This window comes from Eupeodes corollae, chromosome 1, assembly GCF_945859685.1.
Source record: "Eupeodes corollae chromosome 1, idEupCoro1.1, whole genome shotgun sequence".
In the NCBI taxonomy this organism is placed as follows: Eukaryota; Metazoa; Arthropoda; class Insecta; order Diptera; family Syrphidae; genus Eupeodes; species Eupeodes corollae.
This window is the reverse complement of record NC_079147.1, coordinates 149372146-149390079: the sequence shown is the minus strand read 5'-3', so window position 1 is coordinate 149390079 and position 17934 is coordinate 149372146. Positions and strand designations below refer to the sequence as shown.

The window sequence follows — 17934 nt, the reverse complement described above, 5'->3', positions numbered from 1 at the left end:
GCACATATACATAGCCAATATATTCCTCTTCAATTTTTGTGAACAAAACTTCATTCAACATGGCCCGATAACGATCGCCATTGATTGTAACGGCCACTTCTTGCTCATTTTCGAGGAAAAATGGCCCAATTATACAACTGAACAAAATTCGCACCAAACAGTGACTCTTTTCGTTCAGTGGAAGTATAAAACTAATTATCTGTCAAATCCGACATGAGCTAAGTGTCACCATTCACGGAATAAGCACTTGTTTTCCTGAGTTTTCTTAGACCCTTTTTTTTCTCGGCTAAGTAGTTGTGGTTTTGTTCTTAAGGTTTCCTCTAAAAATATCAGCTTTGGTTTCGTCGGATATTTTTTCTTCGGAAGTATTTGTGTTGGTCATTAAGATTTTTTCTGCAGTCTTTATAATATTTTCTATATTGTAATATTTATTTTTAAATGTTTGTCTGCTATTAAAGCTGATTGATCTTTGTTTTTATAATTTCGTTATAGGTAATTGTTTTTTGATTAGGAACTATTTTAGGGATAAAATAGATTTGACGATTTCTTCATAATATTTTATGGTTAACTTTTATCTTCATTCTTACTAGTCTGTGATCGCTGTTCAAATGTATATTATTGAGGACAGTATTGTCTTGGATGGTTTCAATTTTGTTTGTGAGGATGGAATCTATTTCGTTTTTAGTCTTTCAATTCGGTTATATCTACGTCCATTTCCTGCTATTTTTCTTTATGAAGAAGAATGAGTTTCGGAATTTCAAATTCGTTTCTCCTAACCACTTCATGAGTGTCTTTCTTCTTTTATTTCTTGATCCATATCCATGAGGTCCCATATAGCTGAGTACGTATTATTGAATGTTTTTTCTATAATGTCGTAACGTTTTCGTCATCAGCTTTTTCTATCTGTACATATGCTCGTATTTTTGTTTTTGTTAAGCTTACAGAAAAAAAAGTTGTCATATTAACAATCGTCGATAGTCAACTTGAAATTTGGCCAATTTGTCGCATTGACTACCAAAATAGACAATGTGACAACGTTATTTAAAAATTGACTACTGGATAGTCAATATAACAATTTTCTATTGTCAATGTTGGTTAGTCGATATGACAACAATAGTGTCAATAGAACAACTTCGGTAGTCAATGTTACAATTTGGGTAACTATTAAAATTGTTATATTGACTATCGGGTATTTAAATTAGATTACGGTTTTTAGAAAAAATTGTCATATTGACTACCACAACTGTCCTATTGATTACCACAGTAGTTCTTTTTTGATCAGAAATCGTACTCAATAGAGTCCTCTAATTTCTCCTTCGTAACAGAAAATATCGTTGTAGTAATTAATTATTCTTTGTACAAGTAGTCTTATTTCGACTAGTCTTATTATATCCATATATTGATTAGCTCTTCTTTATCTTAGGTCATGAATGTAGTCAAAAATACAACGGAAACTTTTCTTTTGCTAAAAAAATATTATATTTGTGGAAAATTCTGTATACAACACAACATCACCCAAGTTTAACTCGATAACAAAGAAAATGTAGGTACGACTGCATATCAAAATCAGTAGTTAATGTAAATCTTTTCAAAATGTTTGAATTCAAACTCGAATCACCACATAAGGTTTAAAATTAAAAAAGAAACCAATGATAGAAGATTTTATTTCAAGGTTAATTTTCGTAGTTTAAAATGTTTTTTTTCTTCTCAATGCCAAACGAAAACAAAATCACTCTTCAATCCTTTATAAATATTTGCGCTAAATTGTTTTCAGATTGACATAAACCGATTTCTAGAACTTAAATCTGTTAAATCTATTAATTATTATGTTTGTATGTATTTTTAAAAAATTTGATGTTAATTTCAAATCATTATTTCGAAAACATTGATAAAAATCTGTTTGAGTTTATTTTCCCATACAAAGATGTCATTTACAATATCATTTTAATGTTCGACACCATTAACCATTAAATAAGTTCTATAAAGTAAGTTAAAAATGATTAACTTTTTAAATCCTACTTCGACTTATTTGTCTATATTTATTTATTTAAGAATTTTTGTCTTTCAACTATTGTTAGGTTTACCACAATAACCGAACTCTTGAAATCATAGTGCAAGATCAAGAAGATAACAGACGGTGTACATAAACAACGAAGAACATATTATTACTATACCTAACCTAACCTATGTTAAAGCAGATACTTACGTTTGAATGTGGTCCAGCAGCGCTATTGTGCCCAAACACGTACATATAGTTTCTCGGATTCACATCCGCATGAAATAGTCCTGTCTGAATTAATGGTCCAACAACTCTAGCATCAGATAAAATATCTAACACAACATCTCGGTGTTCCAGGCTGGATGCTTTAATAGGATTGTTATACATATCCGTGTACCTTTTCATCGTGATAAGTTCAAAAACAGGCGAATAGATATGAAATACAAAAAAAAAACATCAAATAAAAGTATGTATATATTTTACTGGTTTAAATATTTTAGATTAAAAACATTTGGTATGTGATTTGTTTATAAATAGTTAGAATTTAGAAAACGTATTCGAAAAATAAAAACAATTGGATACTAAATAAAATGGATGTAATGGTAACTCTTTTTCCGCAACTAAAAAACATACCTACAATTTTCTGCCTCATAAAATCGTTTTAGGTTTGATGACCGCGTTTTTGAATAAGTTTCACCGCTTACTTACATAATGTATATACGTCATAACATGCAAACTATAACTGAAATATTTTTAAAATGTAGTTTGTCATGATTCATAAAAATGAAAAACTAATTTAACTTAGAGCATTTGGATGCTTCATTTGTACTAGCATAAAAAGGAAGGATAATTTTTTGACTTCAGATATCGAAGTCTACACTTTGACGACAGGAGACAGTATTGAGTTTAAGAAGCAATACATTCTACACGGGCAATAAATCCCCATTGGAAAATGCTGTCGAGATCAGAATTCAATGAGCATAACAAAAGCGGCCGTTGAAGTTCCACATCCGAAGAGAAGGTGTGTGAGTCTGGAGACGAATATGAAAACCTAAGAGTGGTATCGTCCGCGAAACAATGTATTGGATAAGAAGTAGCAGACAGGAGATCATTTTTAATAATAAGGAAAAGGGTCTGAGGCTCAACGGAGCCCTGGGGCACACCAATATTTATTTTATGGGTTTCAGACTTGAATCCGTCTAAAACAACTTGCCTTCTACTATAAATCATGAGGTGTATTGTTCTCTTGAAGTTTAATCCAGACAAGCTATTAAGCGATATAAAGTTGGTTTCCATGAGGTAAGGTAGTAAACGTAATACAGTTCAGATCAACATCTACCTGCTCGGCTAGTTTCATCCAGTCTTTAAACCATTCACTTCGGAATTATATTTGTATTTTCTTCGGTAGACAATAGCTTGGCATATCGAGAGCTTTGAGGAAGTAATCGACCTATGAATAAAGGCGATAAACCCGTTTCCAACATGATCATGTAGTTTGGCGTACTCAAACGAAGGTAGAAAATCCGTGTTATGGCAAATCTGAGCATTTATCCACTTGTTCATATTTCCGACTTCACCACGCTTAACATAACCGATTCCGATACAGATTCGAAGACCCTGAATTTCTGAGTATGAGTAATTTCCTTATTATTAAAGCATTGCTTCCATGCTACGTTTATAGCTGTTTTCGCCTTAACAAGTTTGTCAGTAAGATGTTTTTCCATGCTTTGTGTCCTATACCTATATCCCATTTTCTTTTGCTTCCCCTTCTCCTCGACTTAATATTGCACTTCTAATTTCAAGCTCAATACCTCTTAACCACCTAAAAAGCTATGGAGCAACCTAAGTAAGATTAGTGTCTTCAAAGATATAGGAGCTCAATGTTCTCTGGACCCGGATAAGCTCAATAATTATTTCCTTGGAGAGCCGGTTTCTGTTGGTGATTTTGAACCAATACTACATTTAACTCTTTGAATTATGTGCCTAGGCTGGAGGATTTTGATGTTGTTAGTGAAGATGATATTCTAAAATGTGTGAAGGCTATCAAGTCTGACTCTGTTGGTGGTGATGGAATGCCTATTCGTTTCGTTAAACTCATGCTTCCACTAATTATAACCCATCTAACTCATATTATAAACTGGTGCATTGCCACTTCTACTTTCCATCGCTCTTGGAAATTGCAAGAGTTCTTCCAACGTTTAAGAAGCGTGACTCTAATTCTCCAACTGATTTTAGACCGATAAGCATGATACCTTGCCTCTGTAAGGTCTTTAAGAAGATAACTGAGCAGCAGATCTTAAGTCATATTTCACTTAACAATTTGCTGTTTGAAAAACAATCGGGTTTCAGAGCAAATCATAGCTGATCTACTGCAATGGTTAATCTTCTTGAAGATGTTAGGTTGGACTATGATAAGAGTCAAATAAATCTCCTTTGCTTGCTCGACTTTACAAAGGCCTTTGACAAAGTGAACCACAGTATTCTAAAATGGAAACTCGTTAACTTCTTCGGCTTCAGTGAGCGGGCATGCTCGCTAATTGGTGACTACCTATCTGACAGATCGCAAAGGGTTTTTTTTTCTGGGGGGAAATGCTCAGCTCTCAGACCTGTTACGCAAGGAGTCCCACAAGATTAAATTCTTAGTCCAATACACTTTTGTATGTTCATCAATGATCTGCCTGGGTGTTGTTCGCACTCTTCGCTTTACCTGTATGTTGACGATGTTCAACTCCAACTTGCCAGGACTTTTCATCTTCTCAATGAACTGTCTCTCTCCATCAACCATCCACTGCAAATGGCCTATTCTTAAATCCTTCCAAGGCCCTAGTCATTCCAATTTCGAAGAAAAAGTTTGATCTCTCTACTCTACCTAATATTTGGCTAAGTGATCGTTTAATTAAAGTAGTGGATCATTGCAACAGCCTTGGATAAACTATTGACCGTCATCTGTCAGGCTATAGACACACTAATTATGTCATTGGTCGCATTTATGGATGCTTACGTAAACTTTGGCCCTCAGCATACTTCACCCCTGTTGAGACTTTGACGTAAACTAATAATTGCTTTGATAGTTCAACTCATATGATATGCTGAAATAGTGTACAGTGATCTTGATTCACTATCTAAACAAAAACTGCAAGTTGCTTTCAATGATGCTGTCCGTTACGTAGATATGACCATGTTTTGAAATTTTCTAAAAATATATTGGGTTGCACACTGCAGCAATACATAAACGAAAGAAACTTCAATAAATTCATATTAAGGCTCCATTTTATCTGTTTACCAAGCTATCATTTAACCATTCCGTTAGTGTCAATATTACCCCTCAACTCTTTAACTATCTGAACTCGTCCCGTTTTTTTTTTCATACGTGCTGTAAAACTCTGGAACTCGAGCCCATCTCCGATTAAATTAATTGTTAACTATATACAACATTTAAAACTGCAGTGTTTCTTCACTTCTTGTCTCTCCCGATTCAACCGTAATCCTCTCCCTTTTCACTTCAATCACAAATAATTGCTTTTTACATTAATAAAATCTCGTTCTCTTAAATTGTATTTAATTTAATGTAAATTTGTAAAAATATTATAACTAAGTACTATAAAAGATGTAATCTTACTGTACGTACCATTATTGTCAAATAAATGAAATCAAATCAAATGAAGTTCTTACAATATTCAGCAAGCTTATTTATCATTAGCTGAGGGAACTGCGAAGTGTGCTCGAGCAGAACAATGTCGTCAGTGAAAAGAAGGGCTTTAATGTTAACACTTGTGCACTCGACTTCTGCTGGTAATGCTTCTACTATATCTTCTATCATGAAGAATGCAAACAAACTTGGACTGAGTGTACAGCCCTGTCCTAGATCGACGTTGTCGAAAACGGATTATTAAAAATATAGTTTTTATCATTCAACAGTTGTTTTTAGAATACTACACAAAATTGGTGAACATTGGTCTTTGAACTAAAAATCTTGGGAACAAAAACAGATATTGAAATCAAACTTATTGTATCATATGCTGGATATGCAAAATACTGATACTCGCGAGGGCTTTTCTACAGTTGAACAAATTTTCGCTTTATCGAGTATTCCTAACAGACTTAAAAGCTGCATTTGATACCGTCAATCGACAAGCTCTCATTTACAAAATGGCCTCACTTGGTATATCTAGAAAATTTCTAAATAGCTACGAAAAATTTGTATGAAAGATTTATGTGACAGTTTGGGATGGGGCAAAGATTTAAAATTAGTTTCAAACGACTGCTGGTGTTCCCAAGGATATGTGGCCAGCGCAATCTTGTTTGCCCTTTAAATTGATGTTATTTCAGATAATTAACCCGGTATAGTTTGTTTTTCTGATATCGTAAAAAAATACTTCTTTACGCGAATGACTTGGTTATGATAACGGATAATCCCTATTCTCTCCAGCTACATCTCGATAGGTTCCAAACGTGCTGCAATATCTGGGACCTTAAAATAAACTCAGTGAAAACAAAAATAATGGTATTTGAGGCACGGAGTTGTAGAAAGTTGAGCGAAGGTAGTTCCTTAACAACCAACCTATTGAAATAGTACAGGAATTCAAATTTCTGGGAGTATTGATGTTTGCTCACGGTAGTTTCAATAAACATGTTCAGCATAAAAGTAAAGAAGCTAAAGTAGCTCTCAAAATAATGTGGCCAACTTTCTTCTCAAACAAAAACATAGACTAAGGATCTAAATACCGTGTTTTCCAAGCAACCATTAACACTTGCTTGTCTTATAGTATTCAAGTTTTTGCTCACACCTATTTTGAAGAATTTGAGTTGATACAACGCCTTTTTTTAAAATATTATTTCGGTTACCTAATTCGATTCCAACCTATGCAATTCATGTTGAATCTGGAATTGCAACGATTTATGTTAAAAATTTCAAAATACATGCAGATTTTCTAACAAAACTGATGAGTAAACGAAGTTCAAATTTTCACACATATTTCATAAAGGTTCTTTTGCCATTTCTTAAATGAATTGCATAGGTTGGATTCGAACTCGGTAACCGAAATAATCTTTAAAAAAAAAAGGCGTTGCATTAACTCAAATTCTTCAAAATACTTGCATATCATAAGACCAGCAAGTGTTAATGGTTGCTTGGAAAACTCGGTATTTAGATCCTAAGTCTATGTTTTTGTTTGAAAAGAAAGTTGGCCACATAATGTTATGAGCTACTTTATCTTCTTTACTCTTATGCTGAACATGTTTATTAAAGCTACCGTTAGCAGACATCAACACTCCGAGATATTTGAATTTCTGTACTATTTCAATAGGCTCTACAACTCCGTGCCTCAAATACCATTATCTGTGTTTTTTCTGAGTTTATTTTAAGGTCCCAGACATTGCAGTACGTTTGGACCCTATTGATTTGTAGCTGGAGAGAAGATGGATTATCCGCTAGCATAACCAAGTCATCCACGTAAAGAAGTACTTTTATACGAATATCAGAAAAACAAACTTCACCGAGTTAATTATCTGATATATCATCAAAGTAAAGGGCAAACAAGGCTGAGGACACATCCTTGGGGAACACCAATTTGAAATCTCGGTCCCATCCCAAACTGTCGCATAAGTCTTAAATACACATTTTTCGTAGATATTTAGAGATTTTCTAGATATACCAAGTAAGGCCATTTTGTATATGAGAGCTTGTCGATTGACGGTATCAAATGTAGCTTTTAAGTCTGTTAGGAATACTCGATAAAGCAAAAATTTGGTCAACTGCATATGATACAATTAGTTTGATTTCAATATCTGTTTTTGTTCCCAAGATTTCTAGTTCAAAGACCAATGTTCACCAATTTTGTGTAGTATTTTAAAAACAACTGTTAAATGATTATTATAATATTTTTAATAATCTGTTTTCGACAACGTGGATCTAGGACAGGGCTGTACACTCAGTCCAAGTTTGTTTGCACTCTTCGTTGAAGATATAGTAGAAGCATTACCAGCAGAAGTCGAGTACACAAGTGTTAACATTAAAGCCCTTCTTTTCACTGACGACATTGTTCTGCTCGCGTATACTCCGCAGTTCCCTCAGCTAATGATAAGTAAGCTTGCTGAATATTGTAAGAACTTCATTTGATTTCATTTCATATATTTGACAATGATGGTACGTACAGTAAGATTACATCTTTTATAGTACTTAGTTATAATATGTTTACAAATTTACATTAAATTAAATACAATTTAAGATGTTAAAAGAAATTATTTGTGATTGAAGGGAAAAGGAAGAGGATTATACTTGAATTGGGAGAGACGAGAAATGAAGAAATATTGCAGTTTTAAATCTTGTATAGTTAACAATTAATTTAATTGGAGATGGGAGCGAGTTCCAGAGTTTAACAGCACGTATGACAAATAAACGGGACGAGTTCAGATAATTAAAGAGTTGAAGGGTAATATTGATACCTTTGCCGGAATGGTTAAATGAGAGTTTGGTAAACAGATAAGACGGAGCCTCAATATGAATTTATTTATATTCCTTGCGTTTATGTATTGATGCAGTGTGCAACTTGCAGTTTTCGTTTAGATAGTGAATTAAGATCACTGTACACTATTTCAGCATATGATATGAGTTGAAATATCAAAGCAATCATTAGTTTACGTCAAAGTTTCAACAGGGGTAAAGTATGCTGAGGGCCAAAGTTTACGTAAGCATCCATAAATGCGAACAATGACATAATTAGTGTGTCTGACAGATGACGGTCAATAGTATATCCAAGGCTGTTGCAATGATCCACTTCTTTAATTAAACGATCACTTAGACAAATATTAGGTAGAGTAGAGAGATCAAACTTTTTCTTCGAAATTGGAATGACTAGGGCCTTGGAAGGATTTGAGAATAGGCCATTTGCAATGGACCACGCATTAATTTAGTAAAGATCCTCGTGGATGGAGACGGACAGTTCATTGAGATGATAAAAAGGCCTGGCAAGGTGGAGTTGAACATTGTCAGCATACAGGTGAACCGAAGAATGTGAACAACACTCAGGCAGATCATTGATGAACATACAAAAGAGTATTGGACCAAGAATTTAATCTTGTGGGACTCCTTGCGTAATAGGTCTGAGAGCTGAGCATTTCCCCCCAGAAAAAAACCCTTTGTGATCTGTCAGATAGGTAGTCACAAATTAGCGAGCATGCCCGCTCACTGAAGCCGAAGAAGTTAACGAGTTTCCAATTAAGAATACTGTGATTCACTTTGTCAAAGGCCTTTGTAAAGTCGAGCAGGCAGAGGAGATTTATTTGACCAATCCTAACATCTTCAAGAAGATTAACCATTGCAGTAGAGCAGCTATGATATGCTCTGAAACCCGATTGTTTTTCAAACAGCAAATTGTTAAGTGAAATATGACTTAAGATCTGCTGCTCAATAATCTTCTTAAAGACCTTACAGAGGCAAGGTATCATGATTATCGGTCTAAAATCAGTTGGAGAATTAGAGTCACGCTTCTTAAACGTTGGAAGAACTCTTGCAATTTCCAAGAGCGGGGGAAAGTAGAAGTGGCAATGCAACAGAAACCGACTATCCAAGGAAATAATTATTGAGCTCATCAGGGTCCAGAGAACATTGAGCTCCTATATCTTTGCAGACACCAATCTTACTTAGGTTGCTCCATAGCTTTTTAGGTGGTAAAGAGGTATTGAGCTTGGACGCATTATAGTTGATTTTGGATGATCGGATTATAGTTGTCGCTTGATTACGGGCTACAGTAAATGCGCTCCAGTTAACAGGTGTTGGTCTACGCTTCCATCTACTATGTAATTTGTTTCTATTTTTAATGCTGGTTAACACGTTAGAAGTGAACCAGGGGCAAAGGTTATTATAAAAAATGGACTCAACTCTCCCCGTTGCATTACATCGATAACTGGCAAGATATCTTTTTGAATGTTATCGCAGAATTTGATGAAAATATATGTTTTCAACATCTAAATAAAGCATCGTCATCGTCAACAAGAGAGATTAGAGATCTAAGCCATTCCCTTCAATACAATGCGACAAATAAATTTTATAATAGACTTTCTTTTATAGGTACAATTTTCAGAACAAGGGTTGAAATATATTCCGCATCGGTCAAATCTACCTCTCCTTTGTAATTATTGTATAGTGTCCTCTCTAGAGGACGAATGTTTTTTTGTAATGAACAGATCTGTTGGGTGGAAAAATCTCTTCTGTGACCATGTCTTAAATTATCGAAGAGTCTTTTCAACCTTTTTTCTGTTTTTCTAAAAATATTAATTTGCACATTTCTTAAAAAAAATTATAATATGAATTTATAAAATGTAAACTAAAATGCAAAACCATTTTCATTTATTTGTTTCTGTTAAAGCGAATGTAAAACAACAAATTATATTTTTTTTATAACAAGAAATCTAATAAAAACCTACCTACTATTTATTTTATTAAAGCAAATGTTATTTTCTGACACACCGCAATCTTTCCATGTTCATATATTATTTTGATTTTCAAATTGTAAAAAAATGTTTTTTTATGAAATAAAGGAATACAAAAAAGAGGCTGGGATGCGACCCACACTGATAACTTCCCATCCCGTCTGTCGATTTTTCTTGCTTAAAAGTTTGTCTATATGTACTCTTATCAATTTTTACCAAATTTGCGTACTATTTTTTGTAGATTTTATTTTTTATGAAAAAACGGACTGTTGGACTTTTATATAAAAATTACTGAATATCGGAAACAATATTTTCTGTGAAATAAAAAAGTTTGAAAAATTGTCAGTTCGACTTTTTCAAACTTTTACTGAATGTTCACAACAAGATTTTACGAAAGATACAAGTAAATTAAAGACAATATCTCAAAGTTTTGGAAGGATATTTGAGTCGAAAATCAATTTTTACCAACTTTTATACTTTTTTTTTAGGTTTTTTATTTTTTTGTAAAAAACGGTCAATTCGGTTTTTCTCAAAATTTTTCAAAATGTTCAAAACAACATTTCTTATAAGATAAAATAAGATTGAAGCCCAAATTTCAAGTTTTTGAAAAAATATTTGAATCGATATTCAATTTTTACGAACTTTAAAAATGTTTTTTTAGATTTTTATTTTTTATAAAAAAAACTGTCAATTAGATTTTTCTCCAAATTTTATCAGATGTCAAAACCATTATTCTTCGTTTCACAAAATTGTTTTAGAGATGAAATCATATTTCAGTCGTAAAATTTTAGAGGTGACAATTTTTTTTTTTCAGTTTTAGTGATTCATAAAAAAACCGTTATATTGATTTTTTTTTCAAAAAATATATCTATTTGGTATCACGTTACAATATATTTTATCCACTTTAATTGAAGTCTCTAGCGTTTTTGGTTCGTAAGACATCTTTCTAAAAATCTTTTATTTCGACTCTAGGGACGTTGAAACGTCGAGAAATGTCAAAATTTTCAATTTGACAAATCGGACCCATTACAATAACTTCCTATGGGAAGTTAATAATAATAATACTTCTACTAACTTTTATGCAATCTCTTAAAACAAAAACAATTAACAAATCTTCTTTGCAAAACACGAAAAGCTAAAAAAACAACAAACTCGCCTCAAGTATTTTGACAACAATATTGTTATTATTTTTGTGTTGAAGTTTTAGAAAAACCGTCAGACGGGCACGGATGGGAGGTTAGCATTGCCAAGCTTCTTTTTTTAATGTAATTTTAAGAATTATTCGATGATAATACATTTTTTTTAAAGTCTATACATAGTTTAAACCCAGATTGGATAATTTGAAATTTAACTAATTACATTTATTAAAGTGAAAAGTTATTACAAGAGATCAAAGATAAGAATTTATTAATAAATGGTAAAAGTTAATTTTGTTTTAATTCTTTTAAATATTTTAACATTCATGCGATAATAATCGACATTTTAAAATAATACATTTAATATAGATTCAATTCGGCATGGGTATGCATGCATTATCATAAAAACATCTATGCTATTTAAATAGTTAATAGATTGTTTTGTAAATATATTCTGTAAACATATTCTATAGGTATTCATTACAGTGTAATGATTACATATTTGGTGAGATATTTAATTGGATTAAAATAGAAATTATTTTGAAAAATATTATTGCATCTACTATAAATTTTATATATTACATACATTCACAGATAGACATCTAATAATTGTTTTGTAATTGCATTTAGTATGTGACCACAAAAACAAAGTAAAATTGAAACAGTATTCCATATAAACAAAAACACATGTAATTTTATGCATTCACCTAATTCTATTTTTTTAAATATAAACAATTAATTGCTCGTTATAAACATTTGGTCGATGAGAAAAGTTCGGGACTTAATATTTTACGATTTCGGAGGGGTCAATACGAAAATCCGATGTAAGTTTGTTTTAAAATCCATAATACACATACATACATACATACATGTATTTTTACCTAACTCTGCGTAGATTTAGAGCTTTAAAGGATATGTGGGTGTTGTATGTGCATTTATGTTATTACAAACCAATTTGTCTGCTTTTGGAAAATATACAATACTTTATTGTTGAATTTTCAATTGTATTTTCATTTATTTTGTTTAATTTAGTTTTTCCCCCTTTTGCTTCAATTGGAAAGAAAAGTTACATGTTAAATAAATTGACCTACTCACAAAAATACGCCTGGCAACTAAAAGAGTAAAACAAAGTCGTCTGTACCAATTAGGGACCCTATAAAATACAGTAATTCAAATGCAGATAAATATCGCTGAAGTTCAGGTGTCCGTAGCAAACGATTAATGTCAGTCAATTCCAAGGCGTCCTCAAGAATTAGGCATCGCATCGCTCAGACCACATTATGACGTACTTTAACAAAGCGCCGCCCGTGACTTACACCCTAACAATGTCATTCGGAGAGTTTATGTTCTTTGAGCAGATGGCTTAAATGCCGAGCTCTTTAAGGCAGCTGGAAAAAATAAAATAAGGCCGGAAGAGAGCAAGCCCGATGAATGGAACCTCGGCATTGTTTACCCGATACCGAAAAAAAGGAGATCCTCTAAAACGCACCAACTGTAGAGGAATCAGCCTACTCAACATCGTTTACAACATCTTTTCTGCTTTAATACCTGAACGTCTAAAGCCTATGCTGAACAACCTGATAGGTTCTTATAACTGTGGTTTTAATCCAGGAAAGTCCACAGTCTATCAAATATTCACATTACGGCAGATCCTAAAAAAAGACCAAAGAACATCAAATCTACTACCACGATCTTTTCATCGATTTCCAGACAGTAACTTCAGGAACAAACTTTATAGAGCCATGTTTAGTTTTGGCATCCCTGCCAAACTCGTCCGTTTGTGGATGATGACCATGGAGAATTCACGCTGCTCCATAAAGGTTGGAAAAAACTCAACGGAACTTTTTGATGTCAAAAAAGTATTCAGACAAGCCGAAGTACTGTCCTGTGATTTCTTTAACATCGGCCTTCAAAACATAGAGCAGAGCTCCCACGTTAACAATTAACACTAGAAGCACTATATTCCTTAAGGCGTCTGCTAACGACATATTCGGAAGAACTCAGCGTGATGTTAATAGAGCTTTTTTGAGTATTAAGAAAGAGGATACAAAAATTGGTTTAGATGCTAAAAAGGGCCAAACAAAGTCATCAAGAAAGAACCTACAGCACCATCGAGAGACGTATAACTTTAAAGTAGAAAAGGACTTTGTCTACTTAGGCTCCGCTATGCACGCAGAAAACAAACCAGCTCTGGGATCACACGAAGAATTACTCTCACTTTTTCCTGAGGCTAAGAAAGCAATTGAGTAGTAAAGCCCTCTCTTTAAGACCTTCATCATCCCCGTCCCATTATTAGGTGCGAAATCATGGAAAAGATAAAAGCACCTTGGGCCGTTTCGAGAACAGAGTTCTTCGTGTGATATACGGTCCCGAATGCATAGAAGGTGAGTTGAGGAGCAGATGGAACGACAAACTATACGGACTGTACAACAGCCAGACATAGACAAAAGTCCAACGAATAAGAGGGCTGGCTCGGAAAGTCTTTGAGTCCACGCCCACAGGACATCACAGGAGAGGAAGACCGCTGGCGCTGTTCAGTTGGTGCGCAGAAGTGGAAAGAGACCTCACCTTATTTGGAACGGGCACATGCAGACAACTAGCTAGGGACCGAGCAAGATGTCGGGTGAGGCCCTAGTTCAAACAGGTAGTATACAGTGCGGTAGCGTCACCTTAAGTAAGTGAGCAAGCAAGTAAGTAAGTATGTTCTTTGATTGGGAAAAAGAGAAATGTGCAATCTTGAAGAACTATTACTCTCTTTAGTATTTCGAACTGAATCAACTGTAAATAAAACTGACTAAAAGAATCTTGATAGTTGTGTCTGGTCCACTTTGGACCTTAAGGTTATTTTAGGAATGCTTATTAGGTGTGGCTATTTTTTTTTAATTAGCTCTTTTCTTTAAATAGTCTCCAAACCAAAGAAACATTTCAGGAAACATAGTTTGAAAATCGTCCCTGAAATGTTTCCAATTTGTTTAATAACTTATCTTAGGAACATTGCTGACACGTTTCTTTTTGGTTTTGATGCTTTGAGAAACTTTTATGAAACGTTTTTTTTTTTTTATAAATTTCTACTAATTAGATACAATTCTCGTTGTTCGAGACTTTTTAATATATGAATATGCTATTTCGGAAAGGGCATATGTCGAATAATTTGTCAAATAATTTCATACCAATGCGACGTAAATGCTACATGCAAATGTCTACACTCTTTATTATCGAAATCAGCACATCTCTACTATTAATTTTAGTAAAAACTTTATGGCCTGTACAGACAAAGTTTCAAAAAGGTCACGTCTATAGAGGATTTAAAATACGGCTGCCATGTTTCTGTCTGTTTTTGTTATAAAGAAATTATAATTAAATATTTGTCACTGTTTTGAAGGAAGTCAGCTAACGCGTCACGTTAAGCTTTCACAATAAGTTCTTTTGATTCCGACAGTAAAGTTCCGAAAAGAGGTGTCTTGGAAATACTAAGAAAAAATTTTAATTAAAAATTCTAAAATCGAAGATTTACCCCGTTTAAAACACAAAAGTTAACTAGCACCAGGTTTTCGGTATTAAGTTCTATCTACCGTTGCCCAAATAGTAGCAAAGATTAACACCCAGCGGATCATTATTAAGCAGTTCGTTGAATACCGAGAACCAGTACACCTGCTGTTCATCGACTTCGAGAAGGCCTTTGATAGCGTCAACAGGGAGTACATCTGGTTAGCTTTGCAGAAAAGAGGCATTCCAGAAGAACTAATTGCTATTATAAAGGCAAAATATAATGGATCCAAGTGTCACGTTCTGCACGATGGGAGGTTTTCAGATGATTTTGAAATCCGTAGTGGAGTCAGACAGGGCTGTATTCTGTCGCCATTACTGTTTTTGCTGATGATAAGCGATGTACTGTGCGCATCTTTGTCAGGTAGTGGAGGCATCTAATGAACTTTGACATCTTATTTAAAGAACTTGGATTACGCGGACGATGTTTGCTTACTATCTCATAGGATCATGATTCTCCATCAAATAACAACAAGTGTGGAGAGAAAAGCAGAAGTCGTGGGTATAAATAAATAAATACCTAAATTGTGTGGCGCAACAGTTCTGTTTGAGAACTAGGGCCTAGTGATTGACAACTCTCAACCATTCCTGTGTGCGAGTACTGTTGTCAGGGATGGAAGGGACCTACAGTTTTAAGCCGAATCCGAATGGCAAATTTGAGAAAGCAGTTTTCATGACAAGAATTACTCTTAGAGAATGTGTAAATTCCTCGCAAGAGGCAGTACCCGTGAAAAAAACTTAAGGTGGCATAGACAGGGATCGAACCCACGACCCCTCGCATGACAGTCCATCGCACTAACCATCATGCCACGGGTACTACGAAATGCCAAAGCAAAAATGATTAGCCTCGGAACCCGACCATCCTCTCAAATAAATATTCTCTCGCAATCGGTGGAAAAAGTGGCAAGCTTCCAAAACTTATAAGTATCGCCTCCATTGAAGACGAGACCGAACAAAACTTGATATGCCGCAAAACAAAAGCAGCGTTCGGTATTCTGTCGAAAATTTGGAGGAATAACTGTATCACCATCAGCACAAAGCTAGGACTGTTTCGCACAAATGTGAAATCTGTGCTTCTTTATGGATGCAGCATCTGGTAGATTACTTCAGCCATTTAAAGAAAGCTGCAAACCTTCGTGAATAGATGTCTTTGCAACATCCTAAGGATTTTCTGGCCAAACCGTATATCTAATGAGGTCTTTCATAGAAGGACAGGTGAGGAACCTATGACGTAAGTGGCAATGGATTGGACAAACGCTTTGAAAAGGTAACGACTGCATTGCAGGCCAAGCAATGCAGTGGAATTCGGTCACACAAGAAGGAAGAAGAGCTGGACGAGAAGCACATGAAGCAGAACAGTCGAGGAGGAATCGGCGTCACTAGGCTGTTGGATGTAGCTAAAACACGTCTCTGAAAACCGCACACGATGGCGCGTAGGCGTAGTAGAGGACCTATCCCAGTTAAGGGGTACCCAACGGACTAAATAGGTCTGAGGACTTAAGAAAGTAACTAAGTAAGTTTGCCGAAAAGTTCTTTGACTTTTATAGATTTACATACATTTGCAGTCGTTTAAAAATCATATTAAATTATTTATAAGCTGTTTTTTTTTAATATTAGGTAAATAAGCTTTTATATTACGTTATTGACTTGTTTTATTTTTTAGGGTTCGGTACCAAAATTTAGAAATAGCTAGAGAGGGGATACTTTCACAGATATATTATGCCTCTATTATAACTAATAATAATATAAGCAACTTTGAATGGGCGAACAATTTTAGCTTTTTGTACGAAGCCCTCTAAGTCCCGAGTTCAGCTCGCACTTTTACATCTTTATTTTTCAAATTAAACTATGTAGGATAACCGATAAAGTTTTTTAAAAGGTACCCAAATCTTGTACAAACCTCAAAAAGCCCATAAAAGGATATTAATATAAAAATAAATCAATTTAGCATTTTTCAAATTCTTACTAACACCAAAATGCAACTCGATATTTATTTTAAGAAATTATGCATTAGTTTAAAATGTAATCGGTTTATTTTCAAATTTCGAACATATTCATTTACAAGAAAAATAAAGTTTCCCGTTTGGAATTTCTGTTACATCGAAACAACGTTTGATTTCAATATTACAAATTTGTTTGTTGAAATTAATATTTGGTATTTAAAATCTTGAAATCTTTCTATGTTCTTCTTTAAAGTTACAAGTACTGAAGCAGAAAAACACACCTTTTAAAAATTATAAGGGTATAAAATTACTCTAGCGTGAAGACAACTTGCAGTTCCAATTTATAAATAAAAAACCTTTTGTAAACCTGCATCGAGATCCTTTCAAAAGAAAAATAAAACCAGATGATACGCGGCGTGGCATAAGGTACCAGTGCTATACTTACTTTTTAAGTGTTGCAGCCAATGCAAGGTCTGGACGAATGTCAAAACGACTTTGCATGTAAAAACGCAATAAATTATCTCGCTCCTGCTCCTGTATTCCATCTTCCAGTTGTGGTGCATTTAACGTGTGATAGGACTCAACCTCTGTCATGCCAAATAATAAATCATATCTGTAATATTCACGAAAAAAAACAAAAAGTAAATAAAATGAAGTAATGTGCATTTAATGTCAGGAATCTTTTCATTTACTTAATTAATAGTTTCCTTAAGCCCCTTTAAAAGGATTTCTTCACCTCAAGGTGATGATGAATTATATTCGTGCGATGAAAAAGAGTTTTCAATTACAATTTATTTTATTCACGTCTTTTGAATACCTCCTCCCCATTTGATAGGTAAGGTAAGTATATATGCTTAAGCATGTCTTTATGTTTCAATTC

The 17934-nt window shown here is 34.0% G+C and overlaps 1 protein-coding gene across 1 annotated transcript in view; it reads right to left on the bottom strand.

Annotated features, from left to right (window-relative positions):
• Window positions 1-17934, bottom strand: part of LOC129940280 (uncharacterized) — a 59243-nt gene that overhangs the window by 11693 nt on the left and 29616 nt on the right. The window contains exons 7-8 of the mRNA XM_056048568.1: window positions 17500-17667; window positions 2207-2396 (exon numbers count right to left, since the gene is read on the bottom strand). Coding sequence (XP_055904543.1) covers window positions 2207-2396; window positions 17500-17667 — 358 coding nt within the window. The remainder of the gene's footprint in view (window positions 1-2206; window positions 2397-17499; window positions 17668-17934) is intronic.